This window comes from Passer montanus, unplaced genomic scaffold (genome assembly GCF_014805655.1).
Source record: "Passer montanus isolate IOZ18808 unplaced genomic scaffold, ASM1480565v1 scaffold68, whole genome shotgun sequence".
NCBI classification, from domain to species: Eukaryota; Metazoa; Chordata; class Aves; order Passeriformes; family Passeridae; genus Passer; species Passer montanus.
In genome coordinates, this window is record NW_024371926.1 from 887497 (window position 1) to 907212 (window position 19716).

The following is a 19716-nucleotide window of genomic DNA, read 5'->3' on the forward strand; positions in this document are numbered from 1 at the left end:
CCCAGGTGGTGGTGAGGCTTCTGCTGCCTCTCTCACTTCAGTCCTCACCAATGACAGATTTATAGCCCAAAAGGCTGTCAAAGGACAGCTCTTTTCCTTGACAATAGCACATGAGAAAAAATTGTCAGGGTGTGCCCAATCCATCTGTCATTGAGGAGATAGGCTCATCCTATAACTTAATGCCATCAATCACTAAGACCAAAGGTAGAGATCAAGGCTGCTTACTCAGAGGAGTACCTAAGGCCGTGTCTAGTCAGGCACACAGTGACAGCCAAATAAATTTCCTTGCTATGGTCCCTGGGGAGCTTGCACTCTTCTCCAGAGCTCAGAAACATGCCTGCTCTGCAAGGAGCCCTTGGGCTACTCAGGGAGTAGTTACTCTGCAGAGTGCTTACCATGATCTCCTTAAAGCCCAGGGAATAAGTTTAAAATAGAATATTTCAGAGAAAAATCCATCTACTTGTCTACAGCTGCACAGGAATCCCATACTCATGGGTGAAGGCAGCACTGGGAGCACCACAAGCAGTGTGACAAGGACTGCAGGTACACAGGCTCCAAACGTGAGTTCTGCACATTCTTGATAGGCTCCTCCTCTAGTCCTCCCTTCCTACATTTCCTTTTTTCTGAGAAGAGTTGAGCTTTGTTCCTCCTGTGGAATCACCACAGCACACAGCAGCGGGCTCTGGAGGCCAGGAGCTCTTTCCCAATATACAAGTGGGAGGAATCTTCCCTCAGTGCCTGATGCCACTGGGCATGTGTCCAGGCTGGCAACCCGTGATGGTTCTGCCATCAGACCCTTGTTCATCAAGGCCACTCAGAGCAGCAGATCTCTCAAGCAGCACCTCCATGAACCTGAGTGATTGCACTGTAAAAACAACCATAAAGGGATGTTGCTCAGCTTTGCTTCCAGCATTACTCCTCAGCTTTCCTCATGAGGCATGATCACCCTCTTCCAAAGAAAGGGTGTAAATCATAATTTGTTTTCACTTTCATTCAGGAATGTGCTGAGTCCTCTGTAATAAATTATATTGCTTGCTGTAAAAGAAAATCCAGAGGCAGCTCTGTGAGCCTCTTGAGTCCCTGAGTTGCAGGTGATGGGAGAATTCAGTTCATCACCAGAAACACGTGTGGGGGAGTGCAGTGAGATGAGCCACTCCACAGATGAGCAAGGCATTGAGGACACCAAAGCTGTTGGAAACACACAGATCCCAAGGCAGCCAGTCCCAGCCCTGTCAGCTCCCTGAGAAGCTGAGGAATGAGCTCAGCCTGGAGCAGGTGCCTCAGTAGGTACCTCATTCCTCAGGGTTTGTCTATGCAGGATTCTTAAGAAAATTAAATTGAATTAACAAAGTTTAAAGTAGAACATTAAAATTCTGCATAAAATTCTCATTCAGAATTAAAGTGGCCTTAATTCAGTTTAATTTACTCCCAAATGCTGCTAAATAAGGCCATTTAAGTTGTCTTTAATTAACATAATGGTCCCACATAGGCTTTTATAAAGGAGATTTAATTAGCCCTTTTTTAGGAGTGAGTTAGCTGCCTTGAGCTTCCATAGGGAAGCAGCCAGGTCCAGGGCCACTTTGCTGACAGGGCTCCTGGTTGGGCTGGTTAGCAGGAGTTGCAAAGAGCTGGCATCACCTCCCAAGGAACTGGCACAAGGCCAGCTTCTACCCCACCAGCAGATAATGGGAGCCTTGAATATCAACTATTTTGGCTGGGTTAAATGCATGAGTGGGAGACGAAAGGCTCTGCTAGAGGATGAGCTCTTCCTTTAAAATCTGGGACATGGGGGTGGTAATCCCTAGCAAAATGTGACATCAAGGTTTTGCAGACTTGCTCATAAAGAAGGAACCAGGCTAGAGGAAAGCTTACTGTGAGTCAGCAGAGAGGAGGATGGAGGTGGAAGATGGGGAGAGACTGACCCCATCCATGAGCTCCTGCTGTCACAGAGCACTTTGGGCTCCCCGCTGCCCCTGGATGCTCTAGTTCCTTTTTTACATCCCAGAATTCCCAACTCAGCAGGATGAGATGCTGCTGGCTGCTCTTCATGAGCATCCTGAAAGCACCTGGCCTTGCCGGCCCCTGTCCTCCCCTCAGTCTCAGGTTCCTGCTGGAACAGCCCAGTGCTTCCTTGTGCTGTGATGGGGACTTCCACCTCTGTCCTTTGGACACGGACGTGTTGCAGAGGGACAGAGGCTCAGCAGTGCCAGCTGACAGCCTGTCCCACTGCAGAAAGGGCATGAGGCAGCTGCCCTGCTGTGGGCACAGCACTGCATCACCATCATTGTCTGGAGGTGGAGAGCCTCAGTGCATCCACTATCCCAGCAAAGTTCTGTGAATCTTCATACCCTCAGAAGCTGCAGCCTCCACCACAGCCCTTGCAGTACCAAAAAAAAAAAAAAAGTACTGTTCAAAGCAGTGTGCAAATGTGAAAAAGAAAAATAATAATCAAAATCACCCATGAGGAGCTCTGAGGTGTGACTGGCATGTGACTGCCTCTGAATTTTGGGTAGAGAAGCCAACAACCTCCCTCTCTCCTGGCTTCTTTCACCAAATTAGAGCCATGTGGCTGCTGCCACTGCTTTGCATAAATCAGGAGATTCAGTTTTGTGCCTCTTCCTTGGGGTATGTCCTATAGGAAGTACATCTGTGGCTGTACTTTCTGGTGCAATAGACTTTAGCCTGGAAGCAAAAGCACACAAACAATGCTAAATTCATGCTGACTGGAGTAGATTCCAAAGGAAAGAAGTGTTGGGAAAGCACCTACTTAAGAACTGAGCAAGGATTATCTCTGATCTGAATCTCGCTCTGTGTGTGTGTTACTGTTGAGCACACAGTGCGGTTTCAGACACGGCCAGAGACAAGGAAAAATGATTGTTTCGGGGTAACCACAAGGAAGATGAATGCAAATGCATTCCTGTAACTGGGAGAGTTCCTCGCTCCCGAGTTGGGCTCCGGTACATGGCCTCGGGGAAGCAAATTTGCAACTACCTTCATTAAATTGTTTAGGCATGATTAATCAGAAGTCAGAGATGTGAAGTTTTAGCACGTTTCACAACGTGGATTTTAACCTCTGCAGTTCCACACAGGTGCTTTTCAGCGCTTGGCAAGGGACAGGCACTGGAGGGTGACAGATGTTTCCTACCAGCGCGTATCTCCTCCGCACGGGCGGGCTGATAAGCCACCAGCGGCTGAATCACGGCCACCTGCATCGCTGGATCCAGGTGCTGCAAGGGACGCGTGTACCTGCATCGCTGGGATCCAGGTGCTGCAAGGGACGCGTGTACCTGCATCGCTGGGATCCAGGTGCTGCAAGGGACGTGTACCTGCATTGCCGGGATTCAGGTGCTGCAAGGGGCCATGTGTACCTGCATCGCTGGGATCCAGGTGGTACGAGGGACGCGTGTACCTGCATCGCTGGGATTCACGCGGTGCAAGGGATGTGTGCCTGCATCGCCGGGATCCAGGCGGTGCACGGGCCACGTGTACCTTCATCGCTGGGATCCAGGCGGTACAAGGGACGCGTACCTGCATCGCTGGGATCCAGGTGGTGCAAGAGCCATGTGTACCTGCATCGCCGGGATCCGGGCGGTACAAGGGACGCGTGTACCTGCATCGCCGGGATCCGGGCGGTGCAAGGGCCATGTGTACCTGCATCGCCGGGATCCAGGTGCTGCAAGGAACGCGTGTACCTGCATCGCCGGGATCCAGGCGGTGCACGGGCCATGTGTCACGAAGCCCGGCCCCAATCGGCAACAGCGGCGGAGCGCCGGGCGGGGCGGGGCGGGCCGGGCATAGGCTGCCGCTCCACCCCTAGCTCTGTCCTTCCGGCCTCCTGCCTCTCCCTATAAATAGGCTGCCTCCCGCCGCCCTGCTCCGGCCCCATGGAGAGGCAGCGGCAGCCCGGCGGTGGCAGCGGCGCGGTGAGCGCGGGGGTTCGGCCCGGAGCGGAGCGGGGACCGGGGCTCGGCCGGGAGCGGGGCCGGGCTGTGGGGCCGGGGCTCGGCCGGCAGCGGGGCAGGGGCCAGGGGCCAGGGTTCGGCCGGGCTTGGGGCCGCTGCTAACGCCGCTGTCGCCCCGCAGGTCCCGGCGGCGAGCGGAGGCCGCGAGTCCCCCGCCGGGAGCCATGAGCGCGGGCAGCGTCGCCCCGGGCTGGCCTGAGGCGCTGCCGGGCGCGGCCCGGCCCGCAGCGGGGATGAGCGGCAGCGAGAGCCCCGAGGGGCCCGGCGACGGCCCCGAGCTGCAGCTGAAGGTGGATTTTTTCCGCAAGCTCGGCTACTCCTCGGAGGAGATCCGCGTCGTGCTGCAGAAGCTGGGCCTGGGCGCCGACACCAACACGGTGCTGGGAGAGCTGGTGAAGCACGGCCCGGCCGAGCGGGACGGCCCCGAGGCCCCGCCCGAGCCCGGCGAGGCCCCGCTGGTCCCTCGGGGCGGCGCCGGCAACAAATCCCCCGCGCCCGGCCCCGAGGAGACGGAGGGCGACAACCTGAAGCCCATCGTCATCGATGGCAGCAACGTGGCCATGAGGTGCGTCCGGGTGGGCGCGGGGCTGCCGGGCTCTGGGCTCGGGCTGTGGGCTCTGCCAGGCGCGCAGGGCTCGGACCAAAAGCTGTGAGTGCCCCGCTGAAAGCAGCCGCTTCTGGGTGCGTGGAAGGGGCTGGTAATATTTTCCAAGGTGCTTCTCTGACACACGAGGACGACCATCACGTTTGCCGGTGCGGGCCTGTCTTGCCACTGCTCTGTCACGGGGCAATGGTGAGGGCAGCAGTGCTTCCTTTGAGCTTCCTTTGAAACAGACACTTCCTCCTGTGCCCTGGCGCGGAGGGGATAACTGAAGAGACGTTGTCCTCTCAGCTAGTGGCTTTGTGCAAGTTTCCGTAGCAGGAAGTTGCTCAATAAATAATTACAGGGTTAATTAGAGAAGCTTTGTAATATGGAGCTCTATTGGAAACTTGTCTCCAAACTGTGCCTCTTGTATATTGGTGAATCTCTCTCCAAGGCAGAGAGCGATGAGATGTTACAGGTGTCACCGAGGCAGGGCTGTGACTCATCCTTAGCATTTCATTTGTCCCAGTGTTGCTGGAGCAGGTCCTGTTGGACTCTTTGACCAGAGCCCCCAGTATCCATGAAGCATTCTGAATCCCAGGGCTGGATATTTTTTGGTGTGATGTCCCCATTTTCACCCTGGCTTTTGCTCCCACTTTGGTGAGCACTGCCAGCCCTCACCCCAACCCCAGCAGTATGTGTTCCCCACCTCTGCATAGCAGGCTCTTGAAATTTAACACACCAGGTTCTGAACTGGATGCTGAAAGCTTTTTTTCTGTTGCAGCTCAGAAGCCGCCTCCTTTGCTGTTTATGTTTGTGTATGCAGATTTTATAAAAAAATAACCCTGCGTGCGGGTGGAGCTGCCGTGTCGGTTGCAGTAGGTTTGTCTGAGGTGAAAGTGCTGCGTGGAGGTTTGTTTGCAGGTGTGGTTTCTGCCAAGCCCTGGCTGACAGTTCTGAGAACAGAGCTGAGAAAGATGGGGCACAGGTGAGCCCCGCGGCGAATGAGGAATGGTGGTGGCAGTGGAACAGGGCAGGAGAGTGAAAGCCGTGCCTGGCACCCCTGAAGAGAACCTGCTTCCGTTCCTGTGCTCTCCACAGCTCTGGGAACGCTGTGGAAAATGGCCCATTGTGAGCTCAGGCTGATAAGTGACTCTGGCAACAAAGTTTACCTTGGATAAGTGCTTGGGCTTTACCAGCGGGATTGGCCGTGTTTGTTAATGAGGAGCCTCTTACTGGTGAAAGTTACCCCAAAATGCAGAGGGAAAATCACAGCAGCTGTGAGTCAGGGCAGGCCAGGGCCCAGGGTCTGACGTGAGAGAAGCAGTCTGGCTTTTTTAAGCAATTCACTAGAAGGGGAATTCCATTCTGAAACTTCCTGTATTGATGGTGTGATGTTCCCTGCTGATTCATTTTCAGTATGTACAGCGGCCTCCCTCAACAGCTCTTGACAAACTTATGCAAATCATAGTGGAAATTAGCTTTTACTTCCTTCTAAGGGAATTTTTCCTTGGCTGCTGCCAAATCAGATCAGCCCAATTAGCTGCCTTCTGGAGGTTTGAGGTTGGTTGCAGAGACTCAAAAAATAAGAAACAACCAACAACCCAAAACAAAGACAAACAAAAAAAATCCACCAAAAAGGATTTGGTTTTTTTCACATTTACCTCTAAAAAATTGTAGTAACCTATGGCTGGCTATTTGTAGCTAAATCCATCTGATATTGGAGAAAACTTTCAGAGCATCTTCTGATGGTGATTTTCAGCCTTCTGTAATTTAGGATTCTTATTGAAGGTGTGTTAGGTGTCTGTTTAGGTGGGTGTTCTGTTGCCAAGTGTTTAATTCTTCTAGAATAAGTACTTTTGTACAGCTCTTCAACTTCCTTTGTAGTTTGAAAGAGAGGGTGAGGCTGGGAGGGGAACTGAAACTTCTCTGTAGTGGTGCTGCAACAGTGCCCCTGCAGGAATGGCTCTGGCGAGGGGCTGCCAGGGCTGGTGGGGGCTGAAATGCCATCCAGGTGCAGATGGAAGGAGGAAGATTCGGGACAGGTAGTGCCCAGGTGAGGAAAGTCTTCCTGAATTCTGAGAGCAGTTCCCCTTTTGGTGTAATGCATCATCACAGAACATGGGCAGCTGGATCCCCACAGTGACATATCAGGCTGGAATAGAAGTGTTGAAAGTTTGCCAAAACCACTATCAGCAGAAGAGCTGATTGCACTGTAAATACTAGTGCTTGTAAAAGAGGAGGGGTAGTTTCCTCCTAGAAGTTCTGGAAGCTTATTGATATGACCTAATGAATAATTAAGAAGCTTTTTGCATCAGTCCATGGCTTCTGACAAGGTTGTCAAACTTTGTTCTCTAACTGCCATGAGCTGTTCTCTCATCCAGCACTGATGACAGGAGATGATGCCATTTAGTGCAAATAGTGCATTTGTAGCTGAGGTTTTGAGCCATCATGGAGTGAATCATCTTTCATTGAGATGAGTGCATATAAAATATCTTGTTTTCCTGAAGTGATCAGAGCAAGTTTGCAAGCAGAGGCCCGGTGAGGTACAGTGCACCCTGGCAGGAAGCAGCCGCTGGCATTAGCTGTCAGAGTAGCACAAAGGGCTTTTGGGTCACATTGTGCTCTGGGCTAAAAATAACCATCAGAAGTCCAGGCTTGAAGCAGAGACTGTTTCAGAGCAGCTGCAACAGTTCCAGCTGCTGTCTGCCTCCCAGTGAGTATTTGGGTGTTCTGGTTTCCTGAGGTGCTGACATGAACGGGGGTGCTGGGCAGGTCTGAGTGAGGGTGTTGTTACACAAGACAAGTATCTGTGTTTGCTACCTGTGCTCCTCAGCACTTCACTGCAGCTTGTCCTAGTTACCAGCTTTGCTCTGTGCACTGCCTGACTAGTGTGCACTGAATCATGAAGGGATTAAAGTCTTAATTTTCTTCTTTGCAGCCATGGGAATAAAGAAGTGTTCTCCTGCCGAGGTATCCTTCTGGCTGTCCAGTGGTTTTGGGACAGGGGACACAAGGATATTACAGTCTTTGTGCCATCCTGGAGGAAGGAGCAGCCCCGACCAGATGTACTCATAACAGGTATGAAAATATGGAAACCAAAAGTAGCTTTTCAGGCTGACTGCTCTGTCATTCAGCGAGCTTGCAGAGTTCTGGTTAAGTCAGTAATTAACTTCAGAATGGAAAGTCTGAGTAGTAGGAGCTGCAATGAGCTGAACTGACCGGGGAGTATTAGTCATTAACTTCTCCCCTAAGCCAGCTTTTGCCAGAATCAGTTTATAATCAGGAATTATTCAGAAAACAAGAAATGTAATACTGCTCTGCTTCCTAACTTCTTGTCTTTTATTTCTTGATATTTTTCCTCTTGCAGGGGACACGCTTTGTATTTAACTGAAGCATATTTAGCCAGAATTATTCAAATGGAGGGGAGCTTGCAGAGAGCTGAGATTTGAATAACTCAGAACACCAGTGAGCAGGGCTGAGTACAGTCTGGGTTGTGGAGAGACAGAATGAATGTTTTTGTTTATTTATAATGTTACTTTATCTGCATGGAGGGCTATAGTATTCAGGGCAACCCCAACAAAGGGGATAGAATAATGCATCTAATTCCATGGATATCAAAAGGCTGATTGATTACTTTATTTTACTATATTATTCTATATTCTATTACATTACATCTAAACTGAATCTGCCAAGCACACAACTGCACTCCACTGCCCTAATCTCGTGACTGTCACTGGCAGTCCCGACACACACACACACACACACACTTGGCCCCGATAGGCCAAGGAAACAAAACCCCATCACTCTGGGCAAACAATCTCCATATTGCATTCTACTTTTGCACAAACACAGGCACAGCAAATGAGATAAGCATTGCTTTCCCTTTCTCTGAGGTTCAGATTTTCTCTGTGAAGCAAACTGTCTACAGAGGGCCGTGCAGGTGCGCTGACAGTTGTGTTTGCTCTAGACCAGTACATCCTGCGTGACCTGGAGAAGAAGAAGATCCTGGTGTTCACACCGTCACGGCGTGTGGGCGGCAAGCGCGTGGTGTGCTACGACGACCGCTTCATCGTGAAGCTGGCCCACGAGTCCGACGGCATCGTGGTGTCCAACGACACCTACCGCGACCTGCAGAACGAGCGGCCCGAGTGGAAGAAGTTCATCGAGGAGCGCCTGCTGATGTACTCCTTTGTCAACGACAAGTATGGCTCGTGCCTGCAGTTTTTAGCTTGTGGTTTTTATTATCAGGTTTTTTATTTCTCGTACAGCATCAGTGCGTAACTCTAAACTCCGTATAGAGCGTTAGTAAGCTCTCATCATGTGTTGGTCATGTCTTGTATTTGTGGGTTCCCAGATGAAGGAAGGAATGATGCATCTGACTCCATGTTCTTAGAAGGCTAATTTATTATTTTATGATCTATATTATATTAAAGAATACAGCAAGGATACTTACAGAAGGCTAAAAGATACTCATCAGGTTTTTTGCTTCTTGTGCAGCGTCAGTGCGTAACTCTAAACTCCATGTAGAGTGTTAGTAAGCTCTCATCACGTGTTCGTCAGATCTTGTATTTGTGGGGTTCCCCAGACAAAGGAAGGAATGATGCATCTGACTTTGTGTTCTTAGAAGGCTAATTTATTATTTTGTGATCTATATTATATTAAAAAATACTATACTAAAGAATACAGCAAGGATACTTACAGAAGGCTAAAAGATACTCATGAGAACTTGTGACTCTTTCTCCAGAGTCCGACACAGCTTGGCCGTAATTGACCAATAAGTTAAAAAAAATTCACGTGAAACCAATGAAACAACCACCTGTGGGTAAACAATCTCCAACCACATTCCAAAGCAGAAAAACACAGGAGAAGCAACTGAGATAATATTGTTTTTCTTTTTCTCTGAGGCCTCTCAGCTTCCCAGGAGAGAAATCCCGGGCAAGGGGATTTTTCCATGAAATATGATGGTGAGAGTCAGACAATACAATCCTTCTGGGCCTGAGAACCAAGGGCACCCTCTGCCTCAGGCCCTGAAAAGTATAAACAAAATTGAATTGGGAGAATGGGAGAAAATTGGGGAATATGACTTCATTACCTGAAGCTGTAATTGGGCAATTAACCCCTGATGTGCAAATAGACCAAACTTAGATCTGTCTGAAAAACTCATGACCGTGGTCCTTCTTGGGTGTAGCCTCTGGAAGGCTTTTGACTGCCCAGGGTGTATCTACTGAAGGCCTTTAATAAATACCCACTTTATTCTCCACTCTGGCTAGCCTCTGTTCTAGGGAGCCACTCCACGGCATCATGATCACATTTTCCTGCGCTTTTAAGAAAGATCTGTGTGATCACACTGGCTAGTTCTAATGAAACAATGGCAAGTGATGCATGAGAAGAGCAAAATGCTAGTGAAGAAATAATGAAAAGCTGTAGGATACAAAGCCAAAAGAAGTTCGACCGTGGTCTATCTTGGGTGTAGCCTCTAGAAGGCTTTTGACTGCCCAGGGGGTATCTATTGAAGGCCTTTAATAAATACCCACTTTATTCTAACTCTGGCTAGCCTCTGTTCTAGGTAGCCACTTCATGGCATCATGATCACGTTTTCCTGGGCTTTTAAGAAAGATCTGTGTGATCACACTGGCTAGTTCTAATGAAACAATGGCAAGTGATGCATGAGAAGAGCAAAATGCTAGTGAAGAAGTAATGAAAAGCTGTAGGATACAAAGCCAAAAGAAGTTGGCGGCATCTCAGTAGCTGCTCCTAATTTAGAAGTAGGAGCTCCAAGGAATGCTCCAGGGTGTGATTTTCTCACAGGACAGCTGTTAGCAGCAGGTACTAATTCTGGTTGACAACCAGGCATTGAACCTCTTCTGTGCCTGGAGGGAAGCATTCTGTGCTGGTGTGGACTGGGTGGCAGGAGGGTTATCTCTGCAGGAAATGGGAGAGCTTTGTAGGGCTCAGATAGCTTGTGATCTTTAATGAAATAGGAGGCTTTGAGAAGACACCAAACCTCAACTCAGAAGTGAACTGCTTCTGACTGAGATTTGTTTTTCTTTAGGTTTATGCCTCCAGATGATCCCTTAGGGCGTCATGGCCCCAGCCTGGATAACTTCCTCAGGAAGAAACCTGTAGTTCCAGAGCACAAGAAACAGCAGTGCCCTTATGGTAAGACCTGCCTTCTTAATGTGAAGAACAAGGTGCCTGTGCAAGTGTCACTCATAATCTAGTCAAATCCAGCTGGTCATTCCATGCTCTGGCTTTCCTTACAGGGAAAAAATGCACTTATGGAATTAAGTGTAAGTTCTACCATCCTGAAAGGATCAACCAGCCACAGCGATCGTTAGCTGATGAACTCCGTGCCAACGCAAGGCTCTCTCCAACCAGAAGTACCAGTGCCAAGGAGGAGAAAAAGGGGAAGCGGGGCTCCCAGGCAGAGCTCTTGTGCTCTGTGCCCACGGAGAGTGACAAAGGCTCTTTACAGAAGGTCTCTGCAGAGAGGAAGAGCTTGGCCCACAAAGCCAAGCCCAGTGACGTTGTGCTTCAGGCCAAAGGCTGTGTGCCAGGCACTGTCTCCCCTGACAGGTACCAGCAGCCTCCCATGGATTCTCTGTCTTACATCTCTCAGGAGCACCTCGACTCAGGCATTGGGTCTCTGGAGAACCAGCTGTCTGACATGTGGCCTCACAGATGTACCAGTCACTGTGACCATTCCCATGCGGAGCAGGTGCCCGTCTGCTCCTGTGGCAGGCAGAGACCTGTGTACCCCCATTCCCCCAGCTTAGAGCAGAACGGTCTGGTCTCCTACAACCACAGCTCCCACAAATCATCATCCTCTGGTGCTAGCTTCTTGCAATACAGCCCCGAGATGTCCCGCTCAGGGGCTCCCCCCTCTTTCTCAGGCTTTGGGGTGCCTGTGCACGCGGGGGCAGCGGGGCAGTACAGCCTGCCTGGGGAGTTCGGCGCCGCCGTGCCGCGCTCGCGCGAGTTCTGGTCGGAGCCGTACGCGCTGCCGCAGGTGAGATCCCCGGGCGTGCACAGCCCCCGGCCCGTGCAGAGGGCCCCGGGGCCGGCCTACGGGGACTCGGGGCCCTGGGCTGCTGAGGAGCAGTTTGCTGAGGAGAGGGCCAGCGTGCACGTCAAGCTGTGTGGCATCTTCCACCCCCACCTGGTGGATGCAGTCATGAGCCGCTTCCCCCGGCTGCTGGACCCCCAGAGGCTGGCAGCAGAGATCCTCACCTACAAGGCCCAGAACCCAGGTGTGTGAGGCAGGTGCCAAGGGCAGGCAGGTATGGGGAGGGCTTGAGGGGCTGGGTTTGCCTCTGCAGCTGCCACAGATGCCTTCTGAGTTGCTCCTTCTTATTCCCTTGGAAGTACTGGGCTCCAGCTGGAGGCTGGGTGCCAGATGTGGTGTGCTCACAGCAAATTCTGCTCCAGCTATGACCACATGCCTGTGGGAGAGGTGAGAACACCCCAGCGTCCCACCTTCCCCAGGGGCTAAGCAGGAAGGGAGGCTGCAGCTCTAGAGCAGGACTGTTCCTTTGGGGGTCATGGGAGTCTGGCACACCCTGAGCTCCTGCAGTTGTCCATAACTGGATGTGAGAGAAGTGGGTGCTGCCTTTGTAGTGGCCTAAGGCTAGTTTCTGAGGACCCAAATGCCTTTTCAATGCTGTTGTTAGGTCCTGACTAAGCCTTTTGACTAAATCCCACCACTCAGATCTGTGGCAAATGTTGCATTATTAACGTAATCTGAAGCTGGGTTTATCTGACTGGTTTTACTGGTGCACTTCTTGAATGATGTTTTCCACACCCCTCCCACCTCAGCTGATTTTCCTGAGGTAATTGTGCCCCACAGACCACAAGTGCTTAGTGAGCTGTGAGCTCCCAGGAGCACAGTCCTTGCTCAGGAGGAGTGGCTGGACACTGCTCCAAGGCTGTGTGTGAGTTGTGGGTTGGGTGTGTGCTGACAGCTGCAGTGTCAGAGCAGGTGGGTGAGCTGAGCATGCTGTGAGTGCTGCTCTGGAACTGTCTCTGTCCCAGGATGGCTCTGTACAGCACTGACAATGATTTATTATGTGCCTTTTGCCTTCAGACAGCAATAGAAGAGCTGCAGTCACATCTGGACTGCTGCCAGGGGCCTTTCCAAGGAGTCTTTAATATTTTGTGTTGTAAAGCTGTTGCTTCCTCTTCTTCCTCACCAATATTCCCCTGTCCCCTTTGGCTGTGCCCAACTAGAGCAGCATCCAGAATTGTAGAATAAGAATTATTTGGCAAGACTGTTTCTGTTCCATTTCCTCTTACTCTGTAAGATGTTTTCTATTGTAGGTACTGTAAGAGATTTTAAATATGCAAAACCAATTGCTGTAGTAATTGGTTCTGGTCCTGGAATTTTGCTGTGCAAGGGATGCAGAAGTGTTCCTGGCACTTGCAGGCCAGAAGCAGTTGATTTGTTGATACACATTGTATCTGTGTGTGGTGTTGTTTTCTAAATACAATACGCCCTTCTGTGGTTGAACCAAGGTTATTGAGTGGCAAATTAGGAAGGGGAGAGTGGAAGGCAGCTGGTCCTGAAACCCTCCTGGGAGCAGTGTTGTCTGTTCCTGCTCTTCCCTCTGCTGTCCAAGGAATGACCTGCCCAGACTGGCACCATGTGCCATGAGACCACAGGGACACAGGAACCTGTATACCTGGTTAATAATGATACATTACAAATTAGTAATGTTTCATGTTAGTAAGCAAAATGCTTCTTAATTTTAAATAACCTGATACTTTGCATATTTGTAAATTACAGATAAAATGGTTTTTAATGTTACTGTTCAGCACCTTGCTGCTTGCAGTTTTAATCAATGCTGTTCTCACCTCAGCCAGATGTTACTTGGCAAGGTGGGTTTGGGTTTCTGGTGGAATGCTGGTATCTGCTGCCTCTCTTGCAATGAGAAGATTAACATTTTGTACTCCCCAGCTGACACTTGCTGAACTTTCTGTATCACTATGCAGTAATGTACTGAACAGCCATGTGACAGCCCTGGCAAAGAAAAACTGTGTTATATAAATAAAAACTGCTGAGTTGACATATTTGGTCTCTGGTGGCTTTGTGGAGGAATATTCAGCATTTTGGTTGGCTTTCTGGGGTAGCCAGAGAAATGATCCTTCCTCCCTGAGTTCCTCTGACTGGCTTTGATGTCTGTGTGCAGTGTGAGGCTGGTTATTGACAGGCTGCTGATCGATGCAGTGAGACCAAAACATCCATGTGCTGTGGCAGATAAGGGCATGTGCAGTGTCTGCTGCTGATTTGGCTGGGTTGCTCAGTGCCCAGGGCAGGCAGGACAAGCAGCAGCACTGGCTCTCACTCAGCACCACAGTGTGGGTGTCTCTGCTGCTAAAGCAGCATTTATTGCCATTTAAAGCAGCAGAATTGCCACACTCCTGGCAATTTTGGAATCAGCATGGACTGTGTTTGGCTTTAAGGGGCAATTCCAGTACAGCCTGGAAATAAATACATATTTTCTCCAGTTACAGTACATCTGTGTTGGGTGTTGAGTGTGGAATATGTGAATGGTAACGTGTCCAGGTTTTGTTCTGAAGATTTGTTATGGACTGGAAGTGCAGCAGGAATATCAGTGGTCACCTTGTGGTGTAGGATCTTCCCCTCCCACCTGCTCCCCTGCAGCACAGCACGTTCTTATCTCACTGGTTAAATAACTTTATGGTCTGTATTGAAACTTGTGCTCTTCATTTACCACAGGGCAGTGACTCTGTAGTTAATCAGAAACCAGGGAGGCAGGTGCTCCCAGAGACCAGCTGCATTTCAAAACAAACCTGCAGCTCTCAGTCTGAAATCTTTATTGACTGTGAGAGGAAGCCTGTGAGGCTGTCACTGCAGTGACAGAGCTCATGTGGCTCTGTGTGTGTGGTGGGGGGGATGGAGTGGTGTGTCAGGGATCTGAGCACACCTTTAACTAGGTGAGGAGTTTGCTGCTGTCTGTAATGGCATCTGTAGTTGAAAAATGCTGCAGGATTTTAAGGCTGGTGTTCCTGTAAAAGACAATAGGCAATTCTAATTTTACAGGATGTGTCAAGGGGTAAATGTTCATTTTTGTGTCTCAAAGCTGCACTGAGAGACAATTAAGGAATCAATGCAGGGGTTCATTATCACAACCAGGAGAGGAAGAGCTGGAGCTGACTGACTGGTTGTGATGTTTCTGCTGCAGGGACAGTCCTGGGGGCACATGGGGTGGTTTGGGAGGGTCATGCCCCAGCACAGATGTGGTTGAAGTTTCTCCCCCAGACTGCTCTGTGTGCTGCTGGGGCAGGCAGCAAGTCCAGCTCAATCCCACTGCTGTGCTCTGAGTTTTCTCCTTCATTCACACAAAGTTATGTGTCCCCATTCCCCAAGCTCACTGTGGTGCCAGAGATCTGGGAAATGGGAATGCTGACTGGAACTGTTGCTGCTGCACATTTTTTCTCCTACGTGCTCCTCAGTGCCAGGAGTGGTGGGGCTGCCTGCCTGCACACCTTGGCAACCCTGCTGGGGCTGTTAAATTGGAGTTTTTAGGGTGCATCCTCTGGTTTAGCACTTCTGGGGCTTGGGGGTAGAGCCTGCTGTGACTGCTGGGTGTTTGTTTTTGGGTGTTTTGCCAAACTGGGTCAGATCTGTGTGTCAGCTCTCTGGGCTGTTGGGGAGAGAAGGAGGTCACACATGGGCCTGTTGAAGGTTTCCTGTGCTCAGGGGCTTCCCAGCCCTCATCCTGTCAGCTGTGTGCCACTGAAGCCTCGTGCTGAGCTTCAGGAGAGGCTGGTTCCTCCAAGCAGGCCAGTCTGCTCTCCAGGGCCTGCTCATCTCTCCACTGCCCTGTGCTGCCCTTGCTCCCTGAACTTCCATTTGAACTCAGCTGGTTCCCTCCCCCTGGGGCTTTCCAGGATGTGACTAGCTCAGTTCCAACATCTTAAAGCATTTCCAGAGGCAGGAATGGGGAAGGCTCCTGTGTAGGCTGTGGGGAAGGGGATGGGGTGTGTGCACCATCATTGGGATGTGGTGATGGGAGCAGATTCAGCATCCACCCCCTGCTCCCCAGTGCTGAGGCTGCTGAGCTGCTGCTCTCCCTGTAGAGAGGAATGGATGTACCAAGCATGGTAGCAGCTCTGCACCCTGTGCCCCAAACTGCTGCTGCAGCACAGCCTCCCTGAGACAGGAGTGCAGGAAGAGAAGGGAAGGGTGCTGGGGAGGAACTGGGTGCTGCCCCAGGGCAGTGGGGAGAGGCTGGGGTGATGATGGTGGTGCTGCCTGTTTCATTTCCTCTTACTCTATGTTTTCTATCGTAAGAGATTTTAAATATCTAAATTAAATTCTATAGCAAAACTGATTGCTGTAGTAGTTGGTTCTGGTCCTGGAATTTTGCTGTGCAAGGGATGCAGAAGTGTTCCTGGCACTTGCAGGCCAGAAGCAGTTGATTTGTTGATACACATTGTATCTGTGTGTGTTGTCAAGATGCTGTCAGCACTTGCCCTCCAGCCACGTGTGTTTCAGCTCTCACAAGCTTTCCTGAGGGCCCTGAATACCCCGGTGTTCCCCAAGGCCAGGGGCTGCCCCTGGAAGCCAAAGCCCTGTCTGGGGCAGCAGCAGCCTGCCAAAGCCACCGAGGGCCCTGGCCAGGGCTGGGGAGCAGTGTTGCACAAGTGTGCTGGAGTAAACGCAGCCTCAGGTTAAGCAATAGGTCAGGAGGCTTTGGCTGGGGAAAAGTTCTGTGCCCTGTGTGGTGGCTCTTGCCTTGCTGCAGGGGCTGCTCCATGGGGGCTGCAGAGCTGGTGGCTGTAGCTAATGCTGCTTGATGTCACCCTCTTCCTCCTGCACCCTGGTCCCTGCGGGCTGGCTGGGGATTTCCAGCCCAAGGATTGACACAGAGGATGGAGGCTAGAGCAGGACCTTGTCACGTCACTGTCTGGTGTCCCCGTGGTCCCAGCATGGAGGGGACTGTGATTCCTGCAGGAGTGCCAGCTTGGGGCCCCCATGGCACTGCCAGTTCAGTGGCAGGACCTAGTTTTCTGTGGCATTTCTGAGCAGCACGGGGCTGTCCCTGGCTGCAGGGTGAGTCAGGCTGCTGCTATTGGCGTTGCATCAGTGGGAGCTGCACGGGCACGTCGGGAGGACAGATCCCTGCCAGCCCTGCTGCTGCTGGAGCCCAGCCCCTGCTGTGGGTGGGTGCTGCCCGTGTTCTGCTTCAGTGAAAACTCACCCTGTCCCCCTCCCCAAAGAGCTGGGGGCCTGCAGGGCACTGGTGGAGCTGTCCCAGCTCTGCTGGGGAAGGACCAGGCAGACACAAGCGATGGAGAGCAGCTGCCTGTATTGAGCAGTGGGGGCCTGGGGCAGGGTGCAGCCCCCTGTGCTGGGCCAGGCCTGGGCACTGGGCAGCCCCTCAGCCCTGCAGGCTCCTGGGCCAGCTGTTCTGGCCAGCCCAGGGCCCTCAGCCGTGCCTGGGAGCTGGCTGCCCTTGACTGCTGTCCCAAGGAGCCAGCCCGGGGTTGCGACATGAGCAGGAGCAGCTGGAGAGGATGGATCTGGCCCATCAGGAAGTCAGTGGGTGAGTTTTGCAATCCCTCGCCCCAGTGCAAGGTGACTGAAGCTGGTGCTGATCAGACCCTTGTTCCTGGAACTCCCAGCAAGCAGCAGAGCAGGAGGATGCTCCTCGGTGGCTTCACCAGGCACAGTCAGCCCTGGGCAGGGAAGGCTGTGACGTGTCCTGGGGCAGACCCAGGGCCAGTGGCTTGTCCTGACCTGCCTCCAGCTGGCTCCTGCTCCTGGGGAATGGCTGCAGCTCTGCTGGATGGGGCCAGGCCCAGCCAGCACCAAGGGATGGATGGAGGCACATACAGGGATACAGCTGGGGCTGCAGCAGCCTGGCCCGTGTCCTGCAGCGCCTGGGCAGGGAGGAGTGTGTGGATCCTGCCTGGTTTGCTGAGGCCCTGCTCACAGCTTCACTTACATTTTCTGCCTGTCACGCTGGATGGAGCCACGTGGCTGCTGAGGTGCCTCCATCCACTGGCGTCCTGGAAAAGAGCAAAGGAGAGAGGGGACACCACTGGGAGCACCCAGCCAGGCTCCTGATGGGAACAGAACTGGGAGCCTTTCCCAGCACCTACCTCCCCAGGCTGCCAGTGCCACCCAGTGCCCAGATGGGAGCTGGTGCATTACCCGCACTGCCCATTAGCAGAACATTGCCCCTCCCCAGAGGCTCCCTGTGCCCCTCCACAATTCCCAGCCCCTACCTTCTGGGCTCTCTCCCTCACTCCCACTGGCACTTTGGTCCTCTGCTTCCCCCAGCAGCTCGGGGCTGTCCCCCCTGTTCCACCGCCACGGCAGCTCCTGCAGCTGGAGCAGGGGGTGAGGGGCTGTGGGGGCTGGCACCCCCAGGCTGGCACCCCCGGGCAATCCCAGGGCACTCACCCGTTGGCGCAGACTCTGCTGTTCCTGCAGCAGCTCCAGGAACCGGCTGCTCCACAGAAGTTTCTCAGCGCCCAGCTCGGTGCAGAGGAATCTGACGTCGGCCTCCAGAGCCTCCAGCCTCCCCAGCATGGCCTCGCCGCGCCACTGCCACTGCCCTGGCACCACAGCTCAGCTCCTGCCACCCCCCACGGCACCAGCCACCCTGGGGACACCCCTGGGCCGGGACCCACCTGTCTGTCCAGGCTCCCACGCAGAATCTGAGTCCACATCTTCCTCCTCCTCCTCACTCCCCTCCAGTCTGAGCTGCAGAGCTGTGCCGAGCTGGAAGCCAACGTGGACAGTGGGGGCTCGCAGGCCCAATGAGCCCTGGCACCAGCCCTGCCCGGGGAGCCCCCCAGTGCCACCCAGCAGCTGCTGTCACCAGGCTCAGCTCTTCCGGGGGTGGTGAGCAGCCTGGTCTCTCCCACTGGGGAATTACCTCCTCGGTGACCTGCAAGGCGCCATCCCAGCAGCTCTTGTAGCACATCAGCAGCACCTGCGGGAGGGAAGGGCTCACCCTGCGCAGTGCAGGGCCTGGAGCGGTGTCCCTGTGTCCCCAGGGCTCCCGCTGGGCACAACCACACCCAGCCGGCGCCTGGAGCCAAACAGCAGCCCAGGGATGAGGGTCTCACAGCGGGTGCTGCGGTGAGGCGCTCCCCGCCTCCAGTGCAACACCTGCCAGCCCCTCACAGCAGCGGTGCAGAGATTGCAACCTGCTTCCAGCCCCCAGCTGCATCAGCCCCCGCAGCAGCAGCGGTGCAGAGATTGTGCACCCCGCTTCCAGCCCAGTGCAACACCCGCCAGCCCCTCACAGCAGCGGTGCAGCGATCGCGCCCCAGCAGCGCCCAGGCCCCGCGCCCCGTTTGGAGCCGGCAGAGGTCTGGGGGGCTCCCCGGGCCAGGGCAGCGCGGTACCGACCCAGGCCAGGCTCCAGAGCCGCCGCAGCCCCCTCAGTGCTGTCCCGCAGAGCTGCAGGAGCCCGCGGCCCGCGGCGCGCAGCAGCCGCCGCCAGCAGGCCCCGGCCGGGCCGCGCTGCCGGCCCATGGCTCCTGAGGGCCAGGACGGGCTCGGCTCCGCCGGGGCTGCCCTCGCCCCGCTGCAGCGATCCCGAGGGTCAAGGGCTGTCCCGGATCGCCGTGAGCACAGCGAGAGGGGAGCGGACAGGAGGGATCCCTGCTGCCCTCCCCGCTGCCCCTTTCCCAGCCGGGCCCTGCTGCCCAGATGAACCCTGCCTAATCCTCTTGGTGACAGGCTGTGCAGGGATTAGCCTTTTCTCCACCTTTGGGGTCCGTAAATACAGTGGCTGCTCTTCTGTGCTGTCCTTTGCTCAGGATTCATCTTTCACAAGCAAAGGACTCAGGATATATTTCTAACCACTATTTTTATTTTTAACTAGCAGTCAGGTAGAGCCTGTGTAGCTCCCTCTGATTTCTGTGCCCCAGCACTGGCCATGCTGGAGGTCTTTGGTCACTCAGGCTCTTTAGGAAGTCAAATGGAAGTTTTAGGCACAACTGCTGGAGTCAGGACCCAGCGAGGTCCTTTGACTAAAAGGTGATCCTAAAAAGCTGATCCTTTAACTAAATCAAGTGTTTGCCATTTCTCTTTCTGCCAATGTGCCCCCCTCAGGCTGCAGAACAGGCTGTCCCCTCCTTCGGTGACAAACACAGCCAGAGGCAGGAATGGCTGCACTTTGTCCC

General features: G+C 53.1%; 1 protein-coding gene across 1 annotated transcript; it reads left to right on the forward strand.

The window, feature by feature from the left end:
- The first annotated feature begins 3785 nt into the window (after positions 1-3785).
- ZC3H12A (zinc finger CCCH-type containing 12A) lies at positions 3786-13610 on the forward strand. The gene is made up of 6 exons (XM_039729195.1): positions 3786-3923; positions 4084-4527; positions 7487-7626; positions 8516-8750; positions 10601-10707; positions 10812-13610. Exons 2-6 carry the CDS (start codon positions 4127-4129, stop codon positions 11804-11806), a joined length of 1878 nt encoding a protein of 625 aa, XP_039585129.1. The 5' UTR covers positions 3786-3923; positions 4084-4126; the 3' UTR covers positions 11807-13610.
- Positions 13611-19716: the final 6106 nt, after the last annotated feature.

What these genes read in the sequence shown, in the direction of transcription:
- ZC3H12A (XM_039729195.1), top strand. Translation starts at nt 4,127, where the DNA reads ATGAGCGCGGGCAGCGTCGCCCCGGGCTGGCCTGAGGCGCTGCCGGGC. An exon ending in TACTCCTTTGTCAACGACAA is followed by an intron (nt 8,751 to 10,600) that starts GTATGGCTCGTG and finishes GTTTTTCTTTAG; the next exon opens with GTTTATGCCTCCAGATGATC. An exon ending in GAAACAGCAGTGCCCTTATG is followed by an intron (nt 10,708 to 10,811) that starts GTAAGACCTGCC and finishes CTTTCCTTACAG; the next exon opens with GGAAAAAATGCACTTATGGA.